Raw genomic sequence first — 14,219 nt, 5'->3', positions numbered from 1 at the left:
AACCGAACCGGTTTTGAGTTTTAAACCGGTTTGTGCACCTCTAATCTGTAGTGGGGGCGACAAACCAAGAGTGATGAGGCGATTTTTGTGGTGAACACCAACCCCTAGGCGACAATAGGGGCGATTAGGGGGCGGGGGCTGACTATTTGTCGCCGATGTTTATTATTATTATATTGTGTTTGTGATATATATATGTTTATATGATTTTTACAACACCATTACACCGTAAAACAAAAACCCACCTTTTACAAAGTGAGCTCCACATAACGCAAATCGTCCTATTTTGTAGCCGGCTCCACTACAGATCGCCTTAACGGACTGCCACCTCACCATTATCCACGTGGCACACCATAAATTGCTCCCTCTTTATCCATCCATTAACCAGTTAACATTCAACATTAGCAGACATTTTAACATTTAACAAACTTCCGTTAACTTTATAACAATAACAATAATAATAATATCCAGAGAGAGAAAGTTGTTATTTGTTGTTCATCATACTGGAGACATATCACATATCATCTAGGGTTTGTGAAATCCGAATCAGATTACAATAACAACAACACGTTGATTACATCGTGTTATAAATGGCTACGCCATTGACCGGATTACAGCACCGGGACGGCGGCGGAGTGGCGGTGATGACGGCGGCATCCGGCGGAGGAACGGCAACGGTGAACCAGATCGATCCGTCGAGTAGTACAAAACCGGCGAAGAAGCAGAGTTCACCGGTGCATATATTTCTGTACTTTCATAAGGCGATACGGTTGGAATTAGATGCGTTACATCAGTCCGCTATGTATTTTGCGACGAATTCTCATGTGGAGATTGAGCCTCTGCTTAAGCGGTATCATTTCCTTCGGTCGATTTATAAGCATCACTGCAATGCTGAAGATGAGGTTTGTGGTTAAATTGACCTAAATTGTTAACCTTAATTTGTTTATTATTGATGGAATTGATTTGACGTATACGGTTTAAGTGTGCCCTAGGTTTATCTGTTAGCATAGAGATTAAAAAAATAAGGTTGAAGGTGAGGTAAATTATGAGAAATAATACATGTGTGGTGGTGTTTAAGCTTTAAAGCTAAGCTTAATGGTTAAAATGATAACAAAATATGTTCATATTTAGGTTTGTGATATGTTTCGTGTTATTTTTTATCATAGTTGTTAATAGCGAATAGCGGTATATAGCGACGGGTCTCTTATATGTTAGGTAGCGAATAGCGGTAAATAGCTATCACTGTTTCATATTTAGCGATAAAGGAGTAGAAAAGTTTTTAAGCAAGCAATTAGGGTTTATATTCACAAAATAAGCTTTTACAGTGGAACTTGTGGAAGGTGCAGCTGTTTGGTCGATAAACAAGCCTAAATAAGGTTTTTTTTCACAATTTTTATATTAAAGAATAAAGTAAAAAAAAAACCTAAATACCACGATAATCACGCTAAACGACCGATATTTAGTATATAGCAGCCTATAGCCGCATCGTTACGTAGTGCGCTATAGCGCCCGCTATCACCGCTATTGACAACTATGTTTTTGACAGTGATGATGATTTTGTTTTGGGGAATATTAGTTATTAGCTGTGAAGATGAGAACTATTAAAACAATTAATGAGATGCTAAACTAGCGAAGTAGCTAATTTTTGCAAAACAAATTGCCGTATTAGATGTGTTTGATGATATTTTTTTGATAGTGGTGGTGATTTTGTTGGGGGAATATATAGGTTAAATAGCTGTAAAGATGAGAACTATGAAAACAATAAATGAGATGCTAAACTAGCGATAGAGCTAATCTTTGTGAACGATTTGTTTTTAATCTCCTTCGTAACTGCAGAATCGTGATTTAATTGATGACCAGTGCCCTAGGTTTATCTGGTTCTGTGTGAATTCTGTTTTACTTGCCAAAAAACTGGTGGTTAACATAGAGATTAAAAAAAAAGGTTGAAGGCATAGTTATCAAATGCGATAAGCGCTCGAAAGTGTTGAGGCTGGGTCTAACGCCCAGGCGATAAGCGCAAAAAAAAAGCGCCCAATTTAAAAAAAAAAGCGCACATTAAAAAAACAAAAAATTTAACTTAAATAGAACATCTTATGAAGAACAAATACATTCATTCTTCAAAATAGTTTATAAAAACAACCAAAAACCAAAAAGTGCATAGTAAATAAAGAAATCCGAAATTAGGGAAATAAGAACAAAAGTAACCTGTAGTTTTTAATTTCTTGATGATTTGGAGTGATATAATATAACCCCTTATATAGTGGAGTGTTAGGGGACTCCTAGAGAATAGAAACAAATAATTAAAGAGAATTTATTTCGCATGAGAGGTTTGGGAAAATAAGACTGCGCATTAAATATCTGTTGCATGCTAGTCGCACTTAATGCGCCTGGCGCTTTAAATGCGCTTAAGCGCAAAAAGCGTGCGCTTTTAATAACTATGGTTGAAGGTGAGGTAAATTATGAGAAATAATATATTTGTGGTGGTGTTTAAGCTTTAAAGCAAGTCTAATTTTGTTTGTGGTGGTGCATATTAAGGTTTGTGATTGGACTGTGTAGAACGTATTATATATGTTTCATGCCAATTTTGTTTGGGGAATATAAGTTAAATAGCTGTAAAGGTGAGAACTATTAAAAAACAATAAATGAGATGCTAAACTCGCGACTGGGCTAATTTTTGCGAGCGATTTATTGTTAATATTCGTAACAACTGAATTCTGATTTACTTGATGATCAGTTAGGGGTGAGGGATTTGTCATTATATCAATTCTGAAATGATGAATCATACTTAGACGCAGCCTTGTTAAAGATGAATTTGTGAAGGTTATTAAATTGCTTCCGGTGTATTTGATGTAGATTAATATTACCGAGTCGGAAAATTGAGGATAGTAATATAAAAGGAAAAACTCCAGGTCAGGAAGTAAAAAATTTAATATAAATTTCATTGGTTGCGGTCCTTACGGAGGTCGTATCTGTTTCTAGGATTAGATTACATATTTACATATTGTATTTCGTTATACAAAAACTAGGAAGAGCCTTTGAATGCTAATATAAGTCTGGCCTCTTTTATCTTTTTTGTGTCAGTAATATATGATTTAGGGAAAGATGATTAAAAAGGGGATTCTGACTTAGGATAGATACCATACAAGCGACTTGAGTTCTATGAGATTCTTTCTTTTTTAGCCCATACGTGTTGGCAATGTGGTGACTAAGAAGCATGAGAATGGGTGTGAGCTGGTTTTGGCACAGATGTCCACACATACATTTTAAATAAAATAAAGACTAACTTAACGGCTCGAGTAACTTTTAGGCAATACAAAATAATCCATCAAAGTAGTTGCTCACTGGCATCCTTTGTAGATGTTCTTCACTAAGGTGTTGTTTGTTTTTCCTCAGAAGCACTTCTCCACCTCTTTTGTCTGCACTGAGAAGAGGGCGCGCAGACATTGGGCTCTGCAGTGTGTTTGTTTTTCCGAAGACGTTTCATTAAAAAACGTCTGCGGGCCCTCTTCTCCTAGAAGTGATGACATTGTTACTTCTCACATCTTCTACCCCATTTGTTCTCACCTCTTCTGACTCCAAAAAACATCAGAACTCCCAAACCCTATTATTCATATCCTCTCCACTTCTTCTTCTACATCTCACTCCCAAACCCTAATCCTAACCTTCTTCTCCTCTCCAACTCCTCCTCCACTCCTCCACCGCCACCGCTGTCGGCCTCTACCCCTCCACCCACCTCCGGTGTCGCCCTCCACCCCCACTTTCTTCCCGTCACCCCTCTCCTTACCTGCGGCGCCGCCCTCCACTCCCAACTCCAGCGAAGATTTGGGCGAACCCAGATGGGGATTCGGGTTGCTGATCGATTAATGGAGTTGGGCGTTAAAGATCCATCGACGTATATACTTTTATGTAACACGTATCCAAGTGTGTTTATGTGGGAAAATGTGGCAAAAGTTATGAAATTGATGGCTGCTGGTTATGTGAAGAAGGAACCGAGTTACATTTGTGTTTATTTAGGGAAAGAAAGTGAGGTCTTTTGTGCAGGTGAAACAGGTCACCGGATGAATGTTAATAAGTTTGATTACCATTAGTTTGTTTGGTTCGGTTTGTTTAAGAATAATTTGTTTATATTGGTTTTGTTAAGAATTTTAATAGGTTTGATTACCATTAGTTTGTTCGGTTCGGGTTGTTTAAAAATTTCTGTTTAATTTTATAAGTCTGCAGACGTTAAAAACAAACAATCTTTTTCTTACAGACTGCAGAGGTTTGATCCACCTCTTCTGCTACAGATGCTTGCAGATGTGGTCCGCAGACTGCAGACGTTTTACCTCTTAAAAAACAAACAGCACCTAAAACTATGTAAAACTAACATTGAGAGCCTTACAAAGATCTTTTAGAGTTTAATTTGGCAACCTTTTTGGCATTAAAAACATTTTTACTCCAAACAATGAAATCCTCGTGTTGTCTGAAAGGGCAGGCCTCTACTGTAGGCTTTGTAGCATCCCGTTTTTATGGCAGTTTCTTATTGCTAGATCTATGCTATTTCTTTATAATGTACCCAGCATAATTAGTTTTCAGTTAATCTTCTTAATATCAAATTTAGCAACTTTATGTTCGTGATCCAAGCCATTGAAATTTTCTTTCAGTGAACCGCATTTCATTTCATTTGCCGTTACTGTGATTTTTATCTGGAAGATGACACACAAAGTAGCTTTTTATTTCCTTTCCGCTTTTGCGTTGGCAGGTTATTTTTCCAGCTCTTGATATCCGTGTCAAGAATGTGGCTCGAACTTATTCTCTTGAGCACGAAGGCGAAAGTGCCATTTTTGACCAACTCTTTACATTACTGGATTCAGATATGCAAAATAAAGAAAGCTTTAGAAGAGAATTAGCATCCTGCACAGGAGCCCTTCTAACATCAATTACTCAGCACATGTCCAAGGAAGAGGAACAGGTCATACCGTTGCTTGTTGAAAAATTTTCATTTGAAGAACAAGCTTCTTTAGTTTGGCAGTTTTTATGCAGCATCCCTGTAAACATGATGGCGGAGTTTCTTCCATGGCTTTCGGCCTCGGTATCTCCCGATGAACGCCAAGAAATGCGTAATTGTTTATGTCGAGTAATCCCGGAAGAAAAGCTTCTTCAACAGGTAATTTTTTAATCTTCCAAAGATTATATATTTATATTTAAGGGGGTATTTCATACATGCCCTTATAAATTTGTGAAATATCATATATACCCAATCCAATCTTAATTTATCATATATGTTCTTAAAAACTAGCTAAGTTATCATATTTACCCATTTCATTAAAAACAATTCAACAATGACCTTCTTACCATTATTTTTCTAAAGATTAAAAGTTTCATATCTACCCATTTTAAACCTTAATATTTATTTATCTATAAACAATATTTTTCTCCAAATATGAAACTTATCTATTTATATTAAAACAAGTCATATTGAACCTTTTTTACTATCCTTATTAAACTTCAGGTTAAACATGGGTAAATATCAAATTATAAAGTTTAAAATAAGGGTACAACAGTCATTTTGAATTGTTTTAATGAAATGGGTAAATATGATATTTTAACTAGTTTTTTAAGAGCATATATGATATGATAAATTATGTTTGGATTGGGTATGTACGATATATCATAAGTTTGTAAGGGTATATATGAAATTCTTCCTATGTTTAATTATTTATCAGTTTAAAAGATTTCATTCATCATCCCTTCTAAGTTATATGCTTGTGTTATTAAAGATTATATTCACGTGGATGGACGGTGTCAATGGTTTCAAGAAACGAAAAAAACTGGAGGATGATGTCACGTATCCGTGTTCTCCAATGGCTGAAGGAAATTGTGCATGCTCATCTTCTCGACCCAGTAAACAAGAATCTTTTTTAAGGTCTTCAGATTCACCTCTTGATAGTCCTATTGATGAAATATTGCACTGGCACAAAGCTATAAAAAAGGAATTAGTTGATATAGCTGAAGCTGCTAGAAGGATACAGTTATCTGGAGATTTTTCAGATTTATCTGCATTTAATAAAAGACTGCAGTTTATTGCAGAAGTTTGCATATTCCATAGGTAACATAACAGAAATCACATTACATAACACAACATCTTTCCATTGTTATAATGTTTTTGATATGATTTTTTACACTTTTGGTGCAGCATTGCAGAAGACAAAGTTATATTCCCTGCTGTAGATGCTGAGCTGTCATTTGCCAAGGAGCATGCAGAAGAGGAGAGTGAATTTGACAAATTTAGACGCCTGATTGAAAATATCGAAAATGATGGAGCAAACTCATCTTCATCTGAATTTTGTTCCAAATTGTGCTCACATGCTGATCATATAATGACTATAATTGATAACCACTTCAAAACTGAAGAACTTCAGGTAACCAACTGACCTTACACACAAAAGAGAACACTTTTTTGCCCTCACTATTTTACCTTCTGCAACTAACTTGTCTTTTATTAATCATAGGTTCTCCCACTTGCACGCAAGCATTTTAGTCCCAAAAAGCAACGAGAGCTTCTATACCAAAGTTTATGTGTGATGCCTTTGAGATTAATCGAGTGTGTGTTACCATGGTTAGTTGGATCACTTACTGAAGAAGAAGCAAAATCGTTTCTTCATAACATGCATATGGCAGGTTTGTATCTCTCTTTTTGAAATTTACTAGGCTTGTAAAGGAAGCGAACGGAGCATGTTTATGTTTGATAGTTTAACTTTAACTGAACAAATGATCGAACACAGACAATTAAACGAGCGGGGTTCTGTTGTTCCTGTTCGTTTGTTAAGAAAATGAATATGTTTGTTTGTTTATGTTCTTGAGTTAACAGTATAAACGAACGGTTCACGAATGTAAACAAACAAACATAACTGAACATTAAGTAACGAAAATAAATGAACGAATTTATAATGAACGTTCGCAAACATAATGAGCGAACGGGACATGCTAATGTCTGTTTGTTTAACTAAATGATCAAAACTTTTTGTTCATGTTCGTTCGTTTATAAAATAAAAAGAACATCTCGCCAAATGGTTCATGAAATGTTCACTGATTGCTCTGTTTGTTTACAAAAAGTAACTTTGTAATTTGGTATGCCATTTGTTGCTAATTAGCAAATTCATTAACTTAATATGGTGTTTTGGTTAGCCCCTGCTTCGGATAATGCTCTCGTGACACTCTTTTCGGGCTGGGCCTGCAAAGCCCGACCACGCGAAACGTGTTTGTCTTCTGGTGCAACCGGATGCTGTTCCGCAAAAGCATTTCTAGAAGAAAATGATGGGTCGGGCCCATCTTTATGTCCATGCAACCCGCCAACCAAACGACCCGGTTCCACTTCACGAAAAGAAAGCAACGGTAGTACCGGAACCCTGACCGTTCAAGTAAAGCAATCTTGTTGTGTTCCAGGGCTTGGAATGAACAGTAGCAAATTAGTAGTGGGTCCTACGAAATCTTTACGGTCTTCATTGTTCGGCCCGTCTGCTCCTTCGTTAAGTTCCAGCCTTTTTCACTGGGAAACGGGCATAAGTTTGATCGACGAGGGTACAGGCCGACCAATCGATACAATTTTCAAATTCCATAAAGCGATTCGTAAAGATTTGGAGTTTTTAGACGTTGAGTCGGGAAAACTAAACGAGTCAAATGAGAATTTTTTACATCAGTTTAATGGTCGGTTTCGTTTATTATGGGGTTTATATCGAGCACACAGTAACGCGGAGGATGATATCGTGTTTCCCGCGTTGGAATCAAAGGAAACATTACATAACGTGAGTCACTCGTATACATTAGACCACAAGCAAGAAGAAAAGCTTTTTGAGGATATATCAACTTCACTTTTTGAACTTTGTGAACTTCATGACAAAAGTAAATCTAGTTCTTCCAACAGTAATGATACTTTGAGAAATTATGCTGAGCTGGCAACTAAGGTTCAAGGGATGTGTAAATCCATTAGAGTGACACTAGATCAGCATATTTTGCGTGAAGAATATGAACTTTGGCCTTTGTTTGATAGACATTTTTCTGTTGAGGAACAAGATAAGCTTGTGGGTCGGATAATTGGTACCACGGGTGCTGAGGTGTTGCAGTCGATGTTGCCATGGGTAACATCTGTACTTACTCAGGAGGAACAGAACACAATGATGGACACGTGGAAACAAGCTACTAAAAATACTATGTTTACAGAGTGGCTTAATGAATGGTGGGAAGGATCTTCTCCATCTTCCGAGGCGTCACCATCGAAATCAGATAAAAATATTTCACAAGGTTTGTTATTTGACTTCTACAATTATTTTTGTATTATTTCTATTTGAGGACATGGCAGCTGACATGTCTGCAACTTTTGACCATGTTAACTTCTTTCTTGGTGTGACTCTTGAAAACCGGTTAATACTTTCAATCAAAGTTTTTGAACGTTTGATGTCTTTTTTTATTAATGTATGTATTTCTGCTATTAGAATGATATTCATACATTTAGGATGACATGGCAGCTGACAAGTCTGGAACTTTTGACCATGTTAACTTCTTTCTTGATGTGACACTTAATAACCTGTTATTAACTGACGTAGTTTTTGAACATTAGATGTTTCTTTTGGTTTATGTTTTTCTGTTATTATAATGATATTCATGCATTTAGGTTCTGAGTCACATGAAGCCTTGGATTCAAATGATTATACCTTCAAGCCTGGGTGGAAGGATATATTTCGGATGAATCAAACCGAGCTCGAATCAGAAATAAGAAAAGTTTCTAGGGATCCAACTCTTGATCCCAGAAGGAAGGCTTACCTCATTCAAAACCTTATGACCAGGTGTGTTTTTCTTTTTGTTATTTTTCATTTATTTAAAAGTCTTAGTGTTGGCAAGATGGTTGGGTTAAAACTGCTACCTGTCAAAAGTTTACGTTCTTGTTGCCTTATTTATGTAACGGTTAATGCAGTCGTTGGATTGCTGCTCAGCAGAAGTTACCTCAAGAGAGAAAAGGCGATATGTTAGATGGTGAAGGTCTTCATGGATGCTCGCCTTCATTCCGTGATGCAGAGAAACAAGTATTTGGCTGTGAACATTATAAACGCAACTGCAAGCTTCGTGCTGCTTGTTGTCAAAAGCTATTTACTTGCAGGTTCTGCCATGATAATGTCAGTGACCACACAATGGACAGGTAACTTGATGATAGTTTAATATTTTTTCTTTTAGATTTAGTTGAATAATAATAGTAGTAGTAATAATAAAACTTTTTTGCTATATCAGGAAAGCTACAACTGAAATGATGTGTATGAACTGCTTGAAAGTTCAACCTGTTGGACCAATCTGCTCAACTCCATCTTGCAATGGACTTTCAATGGCAAAATATTATTGTAGCTACTGCAAGTTCTTTGATGACGAAAGGTGAATTTTTAAGATTAAATAGTTAAACAAGATTTTCACACCGTTTTATTTATTTTTTATTTTTTTAAATTTCAGGACGGTGTATCATTGCCCGTTTTGCAATTTGTGTCGGCTTGGAAAGGGACTAGGGATCGACTTCTTTCATTGCATGACGTGTAACTACTGTTTGGGGATAAAGTTAGTGGATCATAAGTGTCGGGAGAAAGGTCTAGAGACGAACTGTCCTATTTGCTGTGATTTTTTGTTTACATCAAGTGCAGCAGTTCGGGCACTTCCTTGTGGTCATTTTATGCACTCAGCTTGCTTCCAGGTGGCAACCCAGTACACAGTTTTCCTATATTTCTTTTCATAATCCAAAACTTTTTATGCTGAGTTATTTTTTTATTTCTTATAGGCATATGCGTGCACACACTACATTTGTCCAATATGCAGCAAATCCATGGGAGATATGTCGGTAAGTCAACATAATCTATAACCGATATATCCACATAACTGAACCGAAATAACTGAGCCCGGCCCAAAACTGACCGTTTGGTTTTATGTTTTTTCTTTCTAAAACCGAATTTCTGGTTCAGTTTCGGTTTTGCATGTACCAGAAACCAAAAAACCCCACTTTTGTTATTAAGTTTACGGATTATAATTTTTATTTTTGGATGTTAAGTAATTTTTTAAGTTTATTTTTGGTGTAGTCCAAAATTTTTAGACAAATGTGTAATTAATTGTTTAATTTTCAAAAAAGCATAGAATCAAATTAATTATTTCGGGCAAATTTTGTATCAGCCCAACTGAGGCCAAACGGTTTTGAAAAAATTTATTTACCGAATTTTCGGTTTTTGAAGGTTATTTTAGTCCAATTTTGGAATTGATGAAAAATTTGTGTTGAAGGTGTATTTTGGTATGCTTGATGCTTTAATGGCTTCTGAGGTGCTTCCAGAAGAGTATAGAAACCGTTGTCAGGTGAAGTTTTTTAGACTTTAGTTCCATTTTAACAAAATTTTATTAGCATGTTCTGTTACTCACCTTTGCTAAAAATTATTCAGGATATCCTATGCAACGACTGTGACAAAAAAGGCAGTGCTCCTTTTCACTGGCTTTACCACAAGTGTTGTTCCTGCGGATCTTACAACACCCGGGTAATTAAGGTCGATTCAGTTGCTGATTGTTCAAACTAGAAGGTAAAATTGTGTAAATACAGTAGAGAATTGAGAGTATCTTTTTTTTTACTTCATGTTCTATATATATAAAGGCAGGACAATTTTATAAGCGGTTTTGTACGACGGGTCATGATTGATCCCGACATTTTGTTTTCAGAGCGTTTGCTAAGAGACATGTTATGTTTATTTTGGTTACTACAAATCATATAACAGCCAGTTTTGTTACAAAGTACTTTTAGAAAACTTGCTTAAGATGGCTAAATGGGTAAGCAAGCACCTTCTCTAAGCCACCACCGTCACTGCTATTACCTTTGCCACCACTATCGTCGTTGCAGACACCTTAGTCACTACTATCTGCAAACACCTTCGTCACCAATGTCGACACCATTGTTGCTACCTTGTTGAATTCATCATCACCATAATCGTGATATCAAATATCCTGCTAGCATTGTCGTCACCGCGACACTAGCAACAATGCTAACGCTTTGACCAACGCTTGTAATCTCCTACACGTCCACCCGGGGCGCGTCCCGAGTCGCCATAAAAAAATATCCAATCCATTGAAGATTTGAGACTTAAGGTCAAATTCTATTTTAGTCCGAAACAAATTGATACCATTTTAAACGGCATAACCCAGATCGCAACCGCATATCCCGCATAGCAATCACATTCATGGAAATGCGATTAGAACTGAGCTCGTATTTCCTTTTCAGTCGTTTTCTTCGACCAAGTTCATTACTTAATGGTTCCTTACACCCCGACTTATTGCCCTGACAAGTTTCGTGTCAAAACGTCTTCATTTACCCATCGTTCTCGTGTTTGAACGTTACCCGGTTAAGTCCGGTTTACACCTTTTACACGTTTATATTAAGGTTTGTGTTTTTTCTACTTGTTACAGTCTGATTTACCATTTTCTAGAAAGAATCGACATCACTACATAACCTTTTTAACAAGGAACACACCTCAAACGAATCGGGTTTGATTCGGTTATTGTGCAACACTTGAATCTCGGTATATTTCTTGTTGCTCGATGAAGATTGAACACAATAAGACTCGATTCTTCTTCCGATATGGACCGAAATGAAGGAGAAGTGTTTGTGTGTGTTTTGAGTGTGTGGAGGCAAAATTGAAGATGAGAGGTTTAAGGAGATTAAATACTTCAAGCTCATGGATCTTAGGCTCATTTACACCTTAAGTCTATAATTAACTCTAAGTCCATCTTTACTGTAAGCCCACGTCTCATTCATTATTATTTTGTTTTATTTAATCATAAATAAATAATAACACACAATTAATTAATAAAATTTCTTTATATATTATTATATATATTAAAAGGGGGATTTCATCCCCCTCACATAATCACTATTCAATTTCCTATTCACTTAACTTTTTTTAAATATTAATTTTAATTTATGTCCACTTTTTTTTACATAAAATATGAATTTTGGCTTACTAATTCCTGTTTACCGATTTGTGCTGGTACTGCCGATGCTAACCGAATTTACGGCAGTTCGCAACTGTAACGGGCTGGTTATTTTGTTCCACATATGATAATTTGTTGCATTTTGGCGTTGACAAGTTTATTTCTTTTGTTTAGTTGCGATGTCGTAACCCGATACAGACTGATTTGCATCGAGTCACAGCGTTGTCGTGGTTTTAATGTTTTTACGCGTGTTTGTTTTGTTCGGATTAATGGTCCCGCCGCGAAACGCGGTGTACTAAATCCTAGTTATTTTTAAAGTAGGATGCAAGAGCATCCAGAATTCAAGATTCAACCATCTTTAACATCAGCAAAGTATCTATCATTCATGACATCATTCTGAACTCTCATATCCATAAGATGAATCATCATTTAACTAAAAAAAAGGAATCCAGTTATAATAGAGAGACAGGTAAGCCGGCAACAAGCTACGCCGTCCCCTTTTGAATGGCAAGACGATCCTACTGAAAACATAGTTATCGTTATTCGGCGTCATTGAGTTACCACTAGCCTATCATCTTTTTTTTTATTATGGACATTTCCTTTTAAGGTGTGTTTCTGAATTAAATACAAAACATTTTCTCTTCACTTTGGAGTACTTGGATCTTGAACTAGATAAGAGTTACGCATATCAGTTTGGGAAGCAACTTCATTTCTTTCAAAAGAACCCATTTGATGGCAAAATGCTATCAGTGGGTACCGACGCCCTCCAGGATCAAAGTTTTCTTTTAACTTTGCAACAATTTCGCCATCTCCCGCCACAAGCCCAAAATCCTCAACTCTATATCTTCTACTGTTATCTTTGTATTGAAAATTCTTGACCGACTCATATAGGGGTTCTTCAAGCCCTCCATCCATAACTACGCTCACCGCTCCAACAGGTGTAATACCGTCCGACCTCATTATACTTAATAAAGCGTTCGGTGACAAATGTAGGTTTTCATCGCGCATTCTCATGCGGTTGATGATTGTTAGCATATGTGTCATGCTATTGGCTACCGATGATTCTTTATGTTGGGTCCATACATCCGGATAGACAATTCTCACCGAGTAAAGAAACCCTTTTTAGTTTGGATCAAGCCTGTCAATGGGAAAAATAACATTAGATAGATAAATAATTATACATGTTAAAATAAAAAATCATCAAGCCAAACAAAAGAATAAATTACACTTCGTTCCCCAATAGTTGTGCATGTGGATTCATGAGTAGAGTCTCTCCAACACAGGCCCGAAGGAAATCAGCAGCATTATGTTGCATCAAAAAAGATGGAAACCATAAACAAATTAAGTATGTGGGTGCTATATAACTAGGCTGTGATTAGACTTGTATATGAACAGAACGTTCGGTGAACAGTTCGTGAACCGTTTGACGGGAAGTTCGTTTCTGTTTGTTTATTTAATAAACGAACTAACATGAACAAAACATTTGTGTTCGTTTAATTAAATGAACGAAGATGAACACATGTTCTGTTCTTTCATTTATGTTCATGAACGTTCGTTTATGTTCGTCTATATAAATAATTAAATATTATTCGGATGAATCATCTACTTAAAGGTTTTATATTTGTTAATTTGTGTTTATTTAAGTGTTTTCATATAAGTTTGTTAATGTTTGTTTGTGTTCATTACATTTATTCATATATGTTCATTTATGTCTGTTTACCTTTGTTTAGTATGCTCATTTATATTTTAAACAAACAAACATAAACGGACATGAACATAAATATTTGTTCGATTAAGTGTCCGTGTTCGCTTAAAGCTAAATGAACGAACATGAACATGCATTGTCCGTGTTAGTTCAATTTGTTCGCTTAAAGCTAAATCATGTTCAGCAAGTGTTCGCGAACTGTTCATTAACATATTACAGTATTTCCATTACAAACGAACATAAATAAGATCGTTTTCATATTCGTTTGGTTCATTTACCTCCCTAGTTAGGATCCACTTTCCAAAATCTCCACCCAAATAATTTGACATGATTATATATATATATATATATATATATATATATAGGGTAAGGATCCTAAGAGAACCCTTTGCAAATTGAGAACCATTTTGGACCACTAAAAACACCTTTTAAAAAAATATTTAAAAAAATCATAAAACAAAAAATAATAAAAATTTTAAAAAAGTAAAAAAACCAAAATTCTTATATTTCATTCCTGTTTCATTAAAAAAAATAAAAAAAC

General features: G+C 36.0%; 1 protein-coding gene across 1 annotated transcript; it reads left to right on the top strand.

Moving 5' to 3' along the window:
- Positions 1-327: 327 nt before the first annotated feature.
- On the top strand, positions 328-10,741 carry LOC143556858 (zinc finger protein BRUTUS-like). The gene is made up of 13 exons (XM_077046083.1): positions 328-899; positions 4,739-5,143; positions 5,757-6,085; positions 6,173-6,398; positions 6,489-6,657; positions 7,165-8,277; positions 8,648-8,819; positions 8,948-9,169; positions 9,259-9,396; positions 9,472-9,706; positions 9,791-9,850; positions 10,282-10,353; positions 10,437-10,741. Exons 1-13 carry the CDS (start codon positions 588-590, stop codon positions 10,566-10,568), a joined length of 3,585 nt encoding a protein of 1,194 aa, XP_076902198.1. The 5' UTR covers positions 328-587; the 3' UTR covers positions 10,569-10,741.
- The last annotated feature ends 3,478 nt before the right edge of the window (positions 10,742-14,219 follow it).

This window comes from Bidens hawaiensis, unplaced genomic scaffold (assembly GCF_021521415.1).
Source record: "Bidens hawaiensis isolate Kalapana, Puna unplaced genomic scaffold, B.hawaiensis_p1.1 tig00018746_1, whole genome shotgun sequence".
Classification (NCBI taxonomy): domain Eukaryota; kingdom Viridiplantae; phylum Streptophyta; class Magnoliopsida; order Asterales; family Asteraceae; genus Bidens; species Bidens hawaiensis.
Note: the sequence above shows the minus strand (reverse complement) of the source record. Positions and strands in the feature narration are given on the sequence as shown.

Coding starts and splice junctions, on each gene's coding strand:
- LOC143556858 (XM_077046083.1), top strand. CDS start 588: ATGGCTACGCCATTGACCGGATTACAGCACCGGGACGGCGGCGGAGTG. Junction 6,658..7,164: donor TCATAACATGCATATGGCAG/GTTTGTATCTCT, acceptor TGTTTTGGTTAG/CCCCTGCTTCGGATAATGCT. Junction 8,820..8,947: donor ATTCAAAACCTTATGACCAG/GTGTGTTTTTCT, acceptor CGGTTAATGCAG/TCGTTGGATTGCTGCTCAGC.